General features: G+C 46.0%; 1 protein-coding gene across 8 annotated transcripts in view; it reads left to right on the forward strand.

Annotated features, from left to right (window-relative positions):
• The window catches only part of LOC125921791 (kalirin-like), a 117138-nt gene that overhangs the window by 55494 nt on the left and 48509 nt on the right, over positions 1 to 13135 (forward strand). For all 8 annotated transcript variants that reach the window (XM_049629459.1, XM_049629460.1, XM_049629453.1 and 5 more), the window contains 8 exons: positions 2875 to 3005; positions 7388 to 7454; positions 8248 to 8351; positions 8542 to 8611; positions 8960 to 9046; positions 9912 to 10004; positions 10795 to 10845; positions 11712 to 11789. In XM_049629459.1, the coding sequence (XP_049485416.1) occupies positions 2875 to 3005; positions 7388 to 7454; positions 8248 to 8351; positions 8542 to 8611; positions 8960 to 9046; positions 9912 to 10004; positions 10795 to 10845; positions 11712 to 11789 (681 nt within the window). The remainder of the gene's footprint in view (positions 1 to 2874; positions 3006 to 7387; positions 7455 to 8247; positions 8352 to 8541; positions 8612 to 8959; positions 9047 to 9911; positions 10005 to 10794; positions 10846 to 11711; positions 11790 to 13135) is intronic.

Consider the following 13135-nt stretch of genomic DNA (forward strand, 5'->3'; position numbering starts at 1 on the left):
AACAAATGATCAATTGCAGTTCTGTGTAATGAATGCTGTGCAGGGGATGTGTAAAGGGTGCTTAGAGGAGCCCAGACGAGGGGGGTTTTATGGGTGTGTGATCCACGATACAGCAGACAGGAAATGTGTTCATTTTTATTGTGGTGACAGCTCTCCTCTCTTCTTAATCTACTGCTTTGAATCCTATTTGCATTTCTGTTCCCTGACCTTGGACCAGCTAGAGGAACTTCTGTTGTTCTCTTCCTTGTATACTTTCTCCTTTGCCTCCTGAGACTGTTGTGGGCTGAGCCCCGGACAAGGCAGAAGTCTTCCCTGTGGCTACACAGCCCACTACTCATCAGACCTGTGCCTGCTTCCCACCAGAAGCAGCACAGGCACTTGCAGGTCGCCCCCAGCTGCCCTTGCCTGGGACCCAGGATCCCCACTGTAGCACAGGTAGCCAGGTCTCAGAGGGAATCATATTTGAATTATAAGCACTGATAGCTAACACCATTATTTGAGGCAGATTACCCAGACTACAGCTTGGCCAGACCCTTTATTTCTCTCTTCCTTTCTCACTGCCTCTGCTCTGCTCACCCTCTCGCAGAGAGACTTTCCCCAGAGATAATTTGGGCTTCTTTGCTCATAGAACAGGTCAGGCAGGAGGATATGGAACATATTTCCCCGTGTGACACTTTGGACTCCACAGATGTCCTTCATTCCACAAGGTTGAAAATGGCCCACACCAAGCGGGATGTTGCACAGGAGAACCTTGCAGGCAGAGATGTAAGTCTGTCTCCCCGGGCCTTGCAGTTAGCATCCTGCCAGCCAACAGGCTGCAGAACAAAGGTTGTAATAGGACAATGGGCCAAGGAGGAGGGGAAGTAAAAGGCATGTAATCAGATCAATCACCAGCTGGGTCCATCTGCCTGGGGAGCCTGTCTCTGGTGATGCCACCAGCAGACATGTCACATGTCTCAAAAAGCCTGCCTGTCCACTGGTTTGTCAGACCTCAGCACCAGACATTCTCATTTCCTTAATAACTGGTTACAGATCCTGAATCTATAAATTTTTCTAAACTCTCCTTGACCTTTCTGTATTTTTAGCCTATGCTGCTTCTAGGGATAACTTCCATGGTTGATTACTTGTCCTATAAAATAACTTGTCAAGTTAAAAGAAACTCTCTCTCTCTCTCAAACTTGAAGACACTATCTTCTTAATTCTGGTTTCTACTGTTGTTAACAAATTCATGCTTGGCCCTTGGTACACTTTGTTGGTTTCGGGGTGGGGTGAGGGGCAAGAAGGTTGACGTCTCTTCTCAGCTTTAAAATTTTCACCTTTAGGGGCACCTGGGTGGCTCAGTCAGTTAAGCGTCCGACTCTTGATTTCAGCTCAGGTCATGATCTCACGGTTCATGAGATAGAGCCCCACGTTGGGCTCTGCACTTACACCACAGAGCCTGCTTGGGATTCTCTCTCTCCCTCTCTCTACTCCTCTTCTGCTCCTCTCTCTCCCTCCTCTTCTGCTCACACATATGCTCTCTCTCTCTCAAAAATAAAAATAAATATTTAAAAATTTCAGCTTTAAGTCTTAATATTCCCCACCTGTTCTCATATAATGACTGGCCCATTGGGCACCTCATTTGCTTTTTGTTTCATTCCCCTGGACTTCTCCTACTTTTCTTTGGCCTATCTTGAAATAGAGCAGCTGAGAGAATTTGGACAGATACTCTAAGTGCAGGTTGTTTAAGACCATGCTGAAGCCTTTTGTTTCTCCTACCTTTTTGGACACTTTTTGATTTTTGTGATTTTAACCTTAGGGCTGATGTTTTCAAAGACTACCAAAGTGAAGCCTTCCCTTTGAGCCTCAGAGGCTGTTGTAAATAGGCCCCTTGTATGGATAGTTTGGACTAGACTCCCATATTTGTTTTGGAGTTGCTCACCTTGACCTTCATCTCCAGTCTTACTGTTTATCCACATTGCTTCTGCCAGTTTCCATAATGAAGTGCTAAGCGTCACTGTGTGATCTTTCTTCAAGGACACCTGTAAAAATGCTAAGATCGGCCCCATTTTTGAGTATCCTTCTTGTTAACAGTTCCATCCAAGGACGAGGGTGAACATTTTTAATTTTTCAAGGGATCTACAACTTTTATCTCTGTCTATTCCGTAGAAGTCTGTAGAAAGGAGAGATCTGATCTGAAAATTGAAAAAAACTAAAGCATACATGGGATAACTGTAGCTGTCTCACTCAAGATCGTCCAGTGACTAGGAGATCTGGGGTTAGAATCCTTTGCCCTTAACTCTTGCTAGAGAACTGTAGTAATCCCTTTACTTTGTTTCTCAGGACTGCAGCACCTTAATTAAAAGAAAGGGATTCATAAATGAAAGAAAACCCTTGGTAAATAACCTTAGCAAAGATATTTTTAGGAAAGGCTAAATCTATTGCTCTCTTCTTGTCTACATCTCATCGGCTCTTGGGGGGAAAATGTAGCTAATTTAACACACGTGGATTTAGCCAACTAGCTCTCCTATGACTCCCCTCTCCTTATCAATTGGATAAGGACCATCAATTGATGGTTCTACAACTGATTAGCATTACCTCTGGCGCTCTTACCCAGAGATGTCACTTTTGACAATTTTCATTATGGCAGGAAATTGGTAGCCTGTGACGCCAAGTTCCTCCTGATTGCCCAAGAAGGTGGCAGTTCTGGGCTGTCTGCTGCTGGAAGAGGAGAGTACCTCCAGGTACCTCCTGGTACCTCACTGACATTCAGTGAACACAGCCTTGGCCACTGACCGACCAACTCAGCTGCTGCTAGGCTGAAGGGGGACACAAGGACTTCCAGATGACTTTTCAATGTACAGTTCTCTAAGGCTATTTTTCTCCTCTTTCCAGAGTCTAGAAGGAGGCTCATACCGGGGAAGCCTGAAAGACCCTGTAGGCTGCCTGAATGAGGGAATGACCCCACCCACACCTCCTAGAAACCTGGAAGAAGAACAGAAAGCCAAGGCCCTGAGGGGCAGGATGTAAGTGACTCCTCCAGATTCTATCCTGGTGCACATGTGTATGGTGAACAATGGGCTGAGGTCGGAGAAATTTGGGGGAGAATTACACTATGTTTCCATTGATATCATTCATTCTAAGTAAAGGTGACCTAGATCTGTGCAGTGTAGCATTGTGAACAAGGCACTGTAGTGGCACCGACTTTAAGAATTTTAGGCTGAGGTATTTTCTGGGAGATAGCAGCTATGGCTGACCAAGTGTGGTTATAACCAAGGTCTGTTAGAAATTTAAAACATACTGATAAAAGGAAATCAACAAAGTTTAGGAAACTCTGGGACTATTACTATGCTCCCATATTAGAGAATCCATGGCAGAAAGTTGGAAGAATTTCATCTGAGGAAACATTTCTCAAAATGAAGGGACATAGTATATAGGAAAAGGGAGCCATTGTGCCAGCCAGACAGGGCCTAGCTCCACTCCTTCTCTAAAAGTTTAGTTTTGCATCCATTTGTGGACTTAGCTCCAAGAGAATCTTTTCACTTTTTTTAATAGTTGGGGGGGGGGGCGCAAATACAATTCACATTGCAGTCCATTTCACAAAAACCCATATATTATGCAAGGTTTGAGTGATCCGCCCTGATGTGAAGTCAATCTTCTATTACTTGGGCTGATCAAGGAGATATCGGACACCATGAATGCAAAACCACAGTTCCTCAAAAACTTTAGTTTTCTTATTTAGGGTTTGACTCCACGTTGGAAGCAGAGCTTCATGAGTCTTGGACATTGCCTGGTGTGTGTGAGATAGTAAGCACAGAGAACTGGTCCCTCCCTGTTGCTAATTAGTCTGTTTTCTCCCTCAGACTCCTCATCCCTTTAACCTGGTCACAGACATGAGGATTAGCAAAAGTGAGTGAGGCCAGGTCCTTCTGTTGCCTGGAAACAGGCCAAGTGAACATTTATAACTTTCTTTCCTAGGAAACTGAAGTAGAAATGTCATAGCCAAGGCCTGGCCTCAGAGCAGGGCTGTCACCTCACAGTGGAGCTGAGCAAGTGTCTCTTCAGTTCCATATTTACCCCTCAACTTTATGGGTACTCAGGGGAACCTCAAGAATGGAATAGAGATAGAAAAATACCATCTGCAAATGGAAATTTCCTAGGACTTGCACAAAGCTGGTTCTCTTTCACTTCTAGGGTTGTTTTTACATAGATGAGAGCTGGAGCCAATGTTCCAGTCCTTTGCCAAGCCAAAGTAAAACTCAGGTCAGGGAGGAGAACTTTGGGGTAGCAGGTGGTCCTTGGCAAAGCCTGTCACTGCTCTTGTCACTTCAGTTGGAAGGGCCCACGAGCAGTCATGGAAGCCATTGCCCTGCTTCCAGATGTGATATTATCTGATTTTGCTCCAACAGGCAAAAGTCTGTTGCCTCTTTAACTCACTTTACCCATTTCTTCTCCCTCTTCTTATTCTCTTGCGTGAATCTACAGCTCTCCACATCCTGAGCTATCCTGAAAATCCAACTATTAGAGTATCTCATTGCTCTTGCTGTAACTTATGGCCACAATGAAAGAGAGGATATATAGGTGTCTAATTGTGAAGGCTGTGTGAGGCTAGAGGCTGGGTCGGGCAGGCAGGTACAGAGAATGGAGACTCAATACAGACATTGAAGGGTTAAATGGGAGCTCCATGGAAAAAGATGAAAACAAAAGGAGAAGAAAAAAGGCTGAGAGTGGACTTGATTGTCCTGAAGTTTTAGTCACCCATTCATTCCATAATAGGTGTTGAGGGCACCTGGGTGGCTTGGTTGGTTTAGCATCTGACTCTTGATTTCGGCTCAGGTCATCATCCCAGGGTCATGGGACTGAGCCCCTCTAAAATTAAAAACTAAAAAAAATAGGTGTTGAATGCCTATTATGCACTAAGGCATAGGATATATCAGTGAATAAAATAAACAATAACAACAAAAGAAAAGTCCTTGCTCTCATGGCAAGTTTGTACCATAAAGGGAGAAATAATACAATAAGCAGAATAAAAATAAATTATTTAATATATTAGAAGCTGGGAAAAGAAAAAGTAGTGAGGGAGATTCAGAACATGGTTGGGGCCATGCTGCACTTTTAGATGGTTCTGACATTTGCACGAAGATCAAAAGGAGGTAAGGAATTAGCTATTAGCCATGGAGGAAAAGTGTTCTTGGCTGAGGCAACAGCCAGTGCAAAGGTTCTAAGAGATTTTCTGTGCAAGACCAGCTCTTCCCCACCATTGTGAAACACAGAGGTTAGAAGGAGGTCTGAGCTGTAGCTGGTAGAAGTTTTGTTGGACCAAAGGATAATATTTACCTCGTAAAGAATCCTTACTAATAAGAACTGAACATTTTCTAAAATTGCATGATTATCAGTTCAGTTTTTTTGGCAATTGATCATGCATGGTCTTGTGATGCCTGTAACTTAAATCTTTTATGTACCTCTTCAGACTGTCTGGTAATGTGTCATTATCTCCCCAAGTATTTCATCAGCCCTTCAAGGGAAGTGATGCCAGGTCCACTAGCAGCACCCAATTTAATCAGTCCCCTTCCCTTCCCTCGAGGCTGGAAAGCCGAAGACAGCCCTCAATCTGTCAGCAGATAGCATAGGATAAAAATATCCCCTGGGGACAGAGAGCTGGACTTCATCTCCAGAGGGCCCTCCCAACCCCAAATTCCGACTCCCACTTTCCTGTGGGTTTTCTTTTACCACTTTCTTCCAAGCAGTGACATGGGCCATGCTAAAGATATATTTAAATGCTTTTATTTGGCCTTGCCGGTTCCTTCCTGTGGCCTATAACGCATGATTGTGGATTGTGTGTGTTAGAGAGAGGAAACTGGTTGGAAGTACTGGACATGCTGATAAAGAAGTGCATGTTCCTTTTGCTTTCTCCCTGTCACCCTGAGGCCCAGACCTGGGGATTCGTTGGCTTTTCTGTGTGGTATAGACCAAGAATTTCAGATGAATTGCTTCCTGGGTTCAGAACAGTTATAACCCTTATGCCGGGGGTCCCCTCTGGACATCTCAGAACTTTTTCCCTTCTGCCATTTGGGCCCAAAATGCAGTTGTGTGGCTCCAGGTGAAACTCTTTCAAACTTCGCTAGGACGAGTCAGACTCCAGTAAGCTGCACAGCACCTAGCCTGCTCCAGTACATGGCCCTGAGTGTTTTATGTCCAGCTCTTTACTCTCTGGACAGAAAGAAAGAGAAGGGCTTGGTTTTGAGGCCTTGGGGACTCCAGAGAGCCAGTCTGAATAGTTTGCCAGGCAGCAGGTGACAATGAAAGAGCAGAGTCTTTGGACTCTGGTACAATAGGTTCAAATCCCAACTCTGGTACAGACTTTGTCACCATGGGTAATATGGCCTCAGTAATTTTCATCCATATGAAATGGGGCTTATAGTACCTACCTTGATATAAGCATGAGAAAACCTAGATAAAGCACTAGCACAAAGTAAATGCTCCAAGAGGAGGAAATCATTAACAAGAAAGAAACCACGAAAGCAAGTGTCCTTGTAGTGGTTAACCCCCCCATCTGGTGGGTGAGGGGAGGCTGCTGCATGGAAAGTTGTGATTATGAGGTGTCAGCAGTCCATCTTTCTGGCCTTGACTGGGGGTTTTGCAGGCCAGTTACCAGGGACACCTCTCTGAGTAATTGTAACTTCTATATCTCAGAAGCCTCATTTGGTATTGGTATCTCTGAGGCCTCAAAGGTTGTTGATCAAGCAAATGTCTTTCTCCTCTTGATAAGCAAAGAATGGAGTTGAAAGAAAGGAAGAAAAGCCTCACATTGATTCCTTAGCCACAAAGCTTTCATAACTCAGTTTTGCCCAAGTGCCTGTTATTCCTCCTGTCTTGTGTCAACTCGACTGTTCAGTTATAGGTGAGGGAGGAAAGACCATTAAGAACAGAAAAAAAGGGGGGCAGGTGGCACCTGGATGGCTCAGTCAGTTGAGCATCTGACTCTTGATTTCAGCTCAGGTCACCATCTCCCTGTTTGTGGGATAGAGCCCCGTGTTGGGCTCTGTGCTGACAGTGCAGAGCCTGCTTGGGATTCTCTCTCTCCCTCTTTCCCTGCCCCTCCCCCCTCAAAATAAATAAATACATTTTTAAAAAGAACGGGAAGGAAAATGAGGAGTCCTGAGCATTGGTGTCCCTCTGGCTATTGTGTGCCACCTGGGAAAGCCCCTCTCAGCTCGGTGCCCTCCCCTCTTCAGCAGGACCCTGTCACAGGGAGAGCAACAGTAAGCGCCTTCCAAGGGCTCCCAAGTGTGAGGTTTGGGGTGGTCTTCTCATAAAGGTGCCAAAGTAACTTTCCTGTCAACTTTTGTGCGAAGGTTTCTTGCTTCACAGTGAAGAGGGCCCTCATTGTTCTTAATCTCCTGCTCAGGTTTGTCTTGAATGAGCTGGTACAGACAGAAAAAGACTATGTCAAAGATCTGGGGATTGTGGTGGAGGTGAGTATGTGGCTTGGGGTGGGTCTGCGGTCACCCAACCAGGGGCATTTTGGACCCTACCTGGGCCGAGGGGTTTGTAACTTGAAGGTTACATGTTTTTAACTTAGTGTTGTTTACTCTCTCTGGGTATTTGCAGAAATTAAATGAAAAATGATAATAGATCAAATGAACTATGTAGGGTGTTTTTCCTTTTCTCTTTGAAATATCATGAGACATTCAGAGAGAGATGGGGTCCCAGATGTTGCAGCATTTATGGGAGCCTCTTGGTTAGAGTTGAGTCCTTTCACCTTGTTTTTGGTGACCAACTTTCTAACTTAAGAGTTCTTTGGCATTTAACCATGTGGACATATATTCTTCAGAACTACCGGTCCCCATGGGCACTAAGCAGGACACTCCTAGTGAGAGCTTGAGGCTTAGAGTCTCCTTAGATTTTAAGAAGGATGTTTTGGCTACCGAGAGGACAAGCAAAAGTCCACGCGTAAGACAAGACCTTGGACAAGTCCACAGTTAGGAGTCAACTTGGTAGTATATAAAACAGCTCTCTCTCCTCAGGGATTTACTTTAGGGGCATTTAGATACTTGGGTGAGAAAGACTTTCTCTTAAGGGGTTGGAGACAACAAAAGGGACCCAGAGCTCCGTCAGAGTTGTGTCTGTCACTCTGCATGGGGTAAAGTCCTGGCTGCACACTGAGAAACCACAGAGAGTGGGCACTTACGCGGGGCTGCGGTATGGGGCTTGTCAAGAAAGCTGTCTCCTGAAAACACCCTGCTGACCACTGCCTCTGCCCTACAGGGCTTCATGAAGAGAATAGAAGAAAAGGGTGTCCCTGAGGACATGCGAGGAAAGGATAAAATCGTGTTTGGAAATATTCACCAGATTTACAACTGGCATAAGGAGTAAGTGCTATGTTGTCCTGAGGACCAGGGGACGTCCTAGGAATCCAGGGCCCTCCCACCCTCCCCCTGCATCTGGCCTTAGGGGTAGGGTAGGGTTTGGGGAGCCTCTGGTGTTGTTTATCTCCTCACCGAGAAATAATGCAGTTCTGAAGGACGTGGCTTCCTTCCCTTACCCCTTCCCTCCTTTTAGTTTTTTCCTGGCTGAACTGGAAAAATGTATCCAGGAGCAAGACAGGCTGGCACAGCTCTTCATCAAACACGTGAGTTCTTCTTTCCCCCTCTCTGCCCACCCCCTCCACCCACCCTCCTCACCCCCCCAACCCCCACCTGCTCCTGTGCTTGCCTCTGAAAATTCCTTCTCTCTCCTGCTCTTCCTCGACTTGCCTTCCCTCCTGTCCCTCTCTGAGTTGTTGCCTTTTTTGTAACCTCCTTGGCAATTTGAAAGATGGGCTCTTGCCTAGCGCACGTACTCTCCTACCGTCAATATTTAACTGCCTTGGCGTGTCCCCGAAGTGTGGAGCGTGTGTGTTGTTCTCAGGGTGAGCAGACCAGCACCCTGGGAGCCCGAGGTGCAGGGTGCCTGAGTGCCTTCTTCCCTGCCTCTGCAGGAGCGGAAGCTGCACATCTACGTGTGGTACTGCCAGAACAAGCCGCGCTCAGAGTACATCGTCGCGGAGTACGACGCTTACTTTGAAGTAAGCTGCTCGGGCTTTGCTGGGCCGGGTGGGGGAAGAAAGTCAGGCCAAGGCAGCCACATTCAGAAATGCCAGCCTTATCTATCCCCAGACCCCCCCATCCAGTGCCGTGACCCCTTCGGGACAGGGAGAGCTGGCTCGACGGGGCTGTCAGATTAGCTAGATTCCCGATGACCACCTTTCCTCGAGAGGAGCTGAGGCACCCAGGGTGTGGACAGCTCTCAGAAGCCTCTGTCTGCGGAATGACTGTCAGCCAGAGACTGCTTCAGAAGCTCCGTCCCCCTTTGGTGACCCCAGCTCAGACCGTGCCCACACACTTCCTGCCAGTCCCTGGAGGCCCCTCCTCCTTGTCCCCATGCTCCAAGTCACCCCATGCTCTCTGCTCTCATTCCCAGAGGTTCTGTCAAGCACCATAAAGTGTTTGTTTTGCCCCAACCTGGAAATGCTTATTTTGCTGGAGGAGAGGCAAGGCTGTCCCTTGGAAAGAGCTCTCAGCTGAGTGTTTGCAGATCTGCATTGAGGGCCCAGCCCATGAGGCCTATGTCCCAGGAGAAGCCCTTCATTCCTGATGTGGGCCCTGGAGCAGCAGAGAGAACAGAATACCCATCCCAGCTTGTCCCCAGGGCTAGGGTGAGGACACAGGGTGGGAAAGTGCTAGACGTGCAGAATGGTGTGGCAATGTGTGCTGCGTGTTGTTAATAACACATTGGCAGTTGTGTGGGCAACTCCACCTCTCATGTGGGTTGAGGATTCTAAAACTTTATTGGCAAAAGCGAAGTCCTGTCTGTGTCACCTCGAACCCTAATCCCCAGGACCCCAGTTCTTTGGCTCTTTTTTCCCCTAACATATCTCCCTCGCGTTCCAGGAGGTGAAACAGGAGATAAATCAAAGGCTGACACTTAGTGACTTCCTTATCAAGCCCATTCAGAGAATCACAAAATACCAGTTGCTCCTCAAGGTAAGAGAGCTGTGAGCCCGGGTCAGAGCCGGAGAAGGGTCTTCTCCGGCTCTGAGCCGGTGAGCAGGTCAGCGTGAGGCTCAGTCTCCACCACACTTTCCCCGTGAACTAGCGGGGGCATCTGTGGGCTCTTACCTTGCCTGTTGGTTTCTTGTGTCAGCTCTGCCTCCAAATAAATTGCACGCAAGCCATTCCTGCCTTTAAGGTTCGTTTTTCGTTCACTGTCTTTCTTTCAATTCACTTTCTTCCTTTGTCACCATCACTAACTTGGGACTTTTAAAAAATAAAAAAATAGTAAGAGCATAAAAATAGAGCAACCACAAGGAGAAAGAAAAGCAAAGGCAAGATCCTCCCTCAAAAGCTTAGATGAGTAATACCTACAATTTGATCATATTTTACTTTTTTACAATGGTTTAATTTCATTTGTCTTACAGAATATGAGGTAAATGGAAGAGAGAGGTTGAGCTTTCCTTTCTCCCAGCCTTTCTGGACATAACTCCCCCCCCCTTCCTGCTCACAGTCTCCCTCTCCCTTCTTCCCTCCCTCCCCACCTCCTTTTTCCCATAACTTTTAATCTCTGAGTATTTGGGGTTTTTCTCCATGTTGTTGTTTCCAATATGACTCATAAGTTCATATCTCAGCTTCTACAATGCACTGTCATGTCTGTTAGGGAGGAAAGTAGCCTGGGTATCATCACAGGTTTTATGATGCTGGGTTTTTTTTTATAGTGCTCTGTTTTCCTAACTGATGTCACCCTCCCGCACCCATCCCCGCTTCCCCCACTTGCTAGGACTTCCTGAGATACAGCGAGAAGGCTGGTTTGGAGTGTTCAGATATCGAGGTGAGTCTTCTGCTCACAATGCTGGCTGCTCTGGGAGCCAGTGTTGGATATCTGTCTCTAACGGGGAAGAGCTGGCTTAGAGGACCAGCGGTCCAGGCTAACTCCTCTCAGTGAGAGCCCCTTGCAAACAAGTGCTCCACAAGATGAGAAATGGCAAGTAATAATGAACACATTGAGTCTTTTTCTGGAACCCAAGAATTCTGTCCTGGGACAGAGCAGAGTTTCACCCCACTCCTGTTCTCTATGTGGCTCTAGTGACATAGGATAAGAAAGGGGGGTATTTAAGTCCCCTGACATCCTTCAGAGATTGAGTGTTTCAGTGTGCAGTTTTATCCATGAATCCAGGTACTATTGGAGTTCAAAATATAACATATCCCATTTTCACTCCCTCTTCTACCCCCAAGGATTACTCCCTAAGTGAAGTCCTTTGAGACAATGTCGCCATGGGGATTATTTTAAGCCAGAGAGGTTATAGACCATTCTGGCATGTTATTTTAGGTTCAGACCTCTAGTGTTTCGCAAACCAGGCTAAGCTGTTGCTTAGGCAGCCAAGAAGCAACAAAGAAGAAAGAAAATATGAGAAGGAAAGAGAATTGCTAAATGAAAGTGGGAAGGAGGAAAAGGCAGACTGGGTAGCGTGCCCCCCACAGGTGGTCACTGGTTCATTTGGAGCCCTATACTGATGACCAACACCCAAGCTAGAACAGAAACCCCTGCCCTTTTCTAGGAGTGGGTGGCAGGGACCAATGTCCTTTCCTAGAATGAAGGAGCCGCTAGGAGGTCCCTGACTTCCAGCACGGAATTGCCTTAAGCTTCCTGCATGAGTGTTCATCCCCTTCCTGAGCCACTGTTGTTCTTTCCCACAGAAAGCAGTGGAGTTAATGTGCCTTGTTCCAAAACGCTGCAATGACATGATGAATCTGGGACGCCTGCAGGGCTTTGAGGTGAGCCCTTAAGAATGCTTCCGAGCCTCTCTCTTCTGGACAGCGGGAGCCTGGGCTATGAGGCAGTTTCCCTTTGAAGCCCTGTGCCCGCCTCCGCTGCCGCCTCCACTTACCATCTGTGCTTTTGTTCCAGGTCTCTCTGGCTCACGGGCCCAGAAGATTTATCTAATTAGGATATGCAGTGATAGGGCAGTGAGAGAAAGTTACAGAGCAGTCCACAAAGCTGGAGTCAATGGGGCTAGAAAGACCCAAAGTTCCTTGTAACTTGTAACTGTGGACCTGGCAGCAACCTCTTTCCTTTCTTGCTTTCTTGAGGAGTGAGCGCTGGGAATTTGAGGGAGCACAGAACTATGGCATGGAAGTACACCTGAGGAAAATTGGAACACATTTTTTTTCTTAGAGAGGATGCTTCTAATAAAGAGATGCACATATTGGCTGGCTTTTCAGTTAAATGAACATTTAAAGCTTTAACACATCATGTGCACATTTCTATTCTTTGAAGAAGAGAACCAAGTCTTAAGAGAAACAGCTAGAAGTCCCCAAAATTTTGGCTTCTGTGAATGAACTAGTTTGCTAGGGCTGCTATAACAAAGTCCCACCGGGTGGCTTAAACAACAGAATTTATCGTCTCATTTTTCCGGAAGCTAGGAGTCTGAGATCAAGGATAGGCAGCGGTGGTTCCTTCTGAAGGTTGTAAGAGATGGATCTGACCAGGCCTCCCTCCTTGGGTTGTAGATTGTTGTCTTCATGTTCACATGACATTCTTCTTGTGTCTTCACATTGTCCTCCCTCTGCACATTTTTCTGTGTCCAACTCTTCCCTTTTTATAAGGATACCAGTGATGTTCGAGTAGCACTTAACATAATGACCGCACTTTAACTTCATTCCCTCTGTAAAGACCTTATGTCCCAATATGGTCACATTCTGAGATACTGGAGGGTTAGGACTTCAACATATGAATTGGACAGGGGGAGTAATTCAGCCAATAAAGGTGAACCTTTGAAGAAAAAATTGACTTTCCTACTTTAAGCTGGCTAAGTGGCTGCTGTTAGTTTATATCCAAACCTCATATGCTAACTACATATAATCTGAGAATTAATGTGATAAAATTGGAACTGACACAATTATTAACTGGGATTTAATAATTGTTGAACGACTTAGAGAAAGGTGGGGATCTTCTAATCCTGTTTCCTGATAATCCTGCAACCTAAGACTTTATTACTTTCTAGAGAAAAGGGGTTCCTAGAAGTTGAGATAATAAAGAAAGTAAAAGCTTTTTTTCCTTGGCTAAATTAAAATAGAAAAGAAAAGAAAAGAAAAGAAAAGAAAAGAAAAGAAAAGAAAAG

Source organism: Panthera uncia, chromosome C2, assembly GCF_023721935.1.
Source record: "Panthera uncia isolate 11264 chromosome C2, Puncia_PCG_1.0, whole genome shotgun sequence".
Classification (NCBI taxonomy): domain Eukaryota; kingdom Metazoa; phylum Chordata; class Mammalia; order Carnivora; family Felidae; genus Panthera; species Panthera uncia.